The sequence below is a fragment of the Coturnix japonica genome, unplaced genomic scaffold, assembly GCF_001577835.2.
Source record: "Coturnix japonica isolate 7356 unplaced genomic scaffold, Coturnix japonica 2.1 chrUnrandom612, whole genome shotgun sequence".
Lineage (NCBI taxonomy): Eukaryota > Metazoa > Chordata > Aves > Galliformes > Phasianidae > Coturnix > Coturnix japonica.
In genome coordinates, this window is record NW_015439985.1 from 17,026 (window position 1) to 18,569 (window position 1,544).

The 1,544-nt window shown below is 60.1% G+C and overlaps 1 protein-coding gene across 6 annotated transcripts in view; it reads left to right on the plus strand.

Annotated features, from left to right (window-relative positions):
* Positions 1-321: 321 nt before the first annotated feature.
* LOC107307468 (RNA-binding protein 14-like) overlaps positions 322-1,544 on the plus strand; it is an 18,681-nt gene continuing 17,458 nt past the window's right edge. For 3 of the 6 annotated variants that reach the window (XM_015850977.2, XM_015850976.2, XM_015850975.2), the window contains exon 1: positions 327-781. In XM_015850977.2, coding sequence (XP_015706463.1) covers positions 355-781 — 427 coding nt within the window. In that variant the 5' untranslated portion in view covers positions 327-354. Of the gene's footprint in view, positions 782-1,544 lie in introns of all 6 variants that reach the window. The other 3 variants (XR_004305823.1, XM_032441827.1, XM_015850974.2) reach the window with 2 other exon arrangements.

A 1,544-nucleotide genomic window follows, 5' to 3' on the forward strand; every position in this document is an offset into this window, starting at 1 on the left:
TTTTTCACCCCAAAAGATTGGAGCGCGGCCCCTTTAAGAGAGACGGCAGGAATTCGCGCATGCGCAATTGATACGGGGGGGGGGAGTTGGCGGCCCCTTTAAGAGATACGGCAGGGAGTCGCGCATGCGCAATCGGACACGGGTGGGGGGGGTGGTTGGGTCGGTGTGTTGTAATGCGCACGCGCAACGGGAACCCGCGCTGTTAAGTGCGCATGCGCTGCGTGAGTAGCGTAATTTACGTAGCGAGGCGGCGTAAGTAAGCGGTGCGCATGCGCAGTGAGTGCGGCGGGACTGCGCAATGGGTTGGAGATACGTTGCGCATGCGTAGTGTTAAGGGGCGGGAAAGCGGCGCGCATGCGCAGTCCGCCGTCGCTTCTCCCCCTCAGCTCTGAGGAGGCGCCGCCATTTTGTGAGGGCGCCGTTTCCATTCTCGCAATGCGTCCCGGTATTAAACTATTCGTGGGCAATGTCCCCGAAGAAGCCACGGCCGAAGAACTGAGCGAACTATTTTCCGGTGTAGCCGGTCCGGTGCTCGGTATCGCTTTAATGAAACAATTCGCTTTCGTTCATCTCCGGGATGAAGCGGCGGCGACACAAGCCATCGCTCAGCTCAACGGGCACCAGCTGCACGGCCGGAGGATCGTGGTGGAACCGTCCAGGCCTCGGCCAACAAATACCTGCAAGATCTTTGTGGGCAACGTGTCGGCCGCCTGCACCAGCGGCGAGCTCAGGGCCTTGTTCCAGCAATACGGCGCCGTCGTGGAGTGCGATGTGGTCAAAGGTACCGGACCCGCCGCTAGGAGGCGACCCAAACCCTATAAACTACCCCATAGACCCCCATTATGGGGCTGTGTTCGACCCATGGGGCTCTCAGTGCCCCCTATGTGTGGGGTGGGGGGGCAGCCTCCCAAACCCTATAAACCACCCCATAGACCCCTATAATGGGGTTATGTCCGCCCCATCAGCCTCCCATCCCCTATAAAACCCCTATAGACCCCCATAATGGGGTTATGTCCGCCTTATGGGGCCCTAAGTGCCCCCTATGTGGGGGGGGCAGCCTCCCATCCCCTATAAACCCACCCCATAGAGCCTATATATGGGCTGTGTTCGACCTATGGGGCCCCTCTGCTTCTTTATGTGGGGGGGGCAGCCTCCTATCCCCTATAAACCCCCATAATGGGGCTGTGTTCGACCCATGGGGCTCTCAGTGCCCCTATGTGTGGGGTGGGGGGGGGGCAGCCTCCCAAACCCTATTAACCACCCCATAGAGCCCTATAATGGGGTTATGTCCGCCCTATTGGGGCTCTCAGTGCCCCCTATGTTGTGGAGGTGGGAGGGCAGCCCTCCCAAACCCTATAAACCCCCATAGACCCCTATAATGGGGTTATGTGTCCGCCCTACATGGGCCCCTCAATGTGGGGGTGGGCGGGGGCAGCCTCTCCCATAGACCCCCATAATGGGGCCGTGTCCGCCCCATGGGGACCTCAATGTGTGGGGTGGTGGGGGCAGCCTCCCATCCCCTATAAACCACCCCATAGACCCAA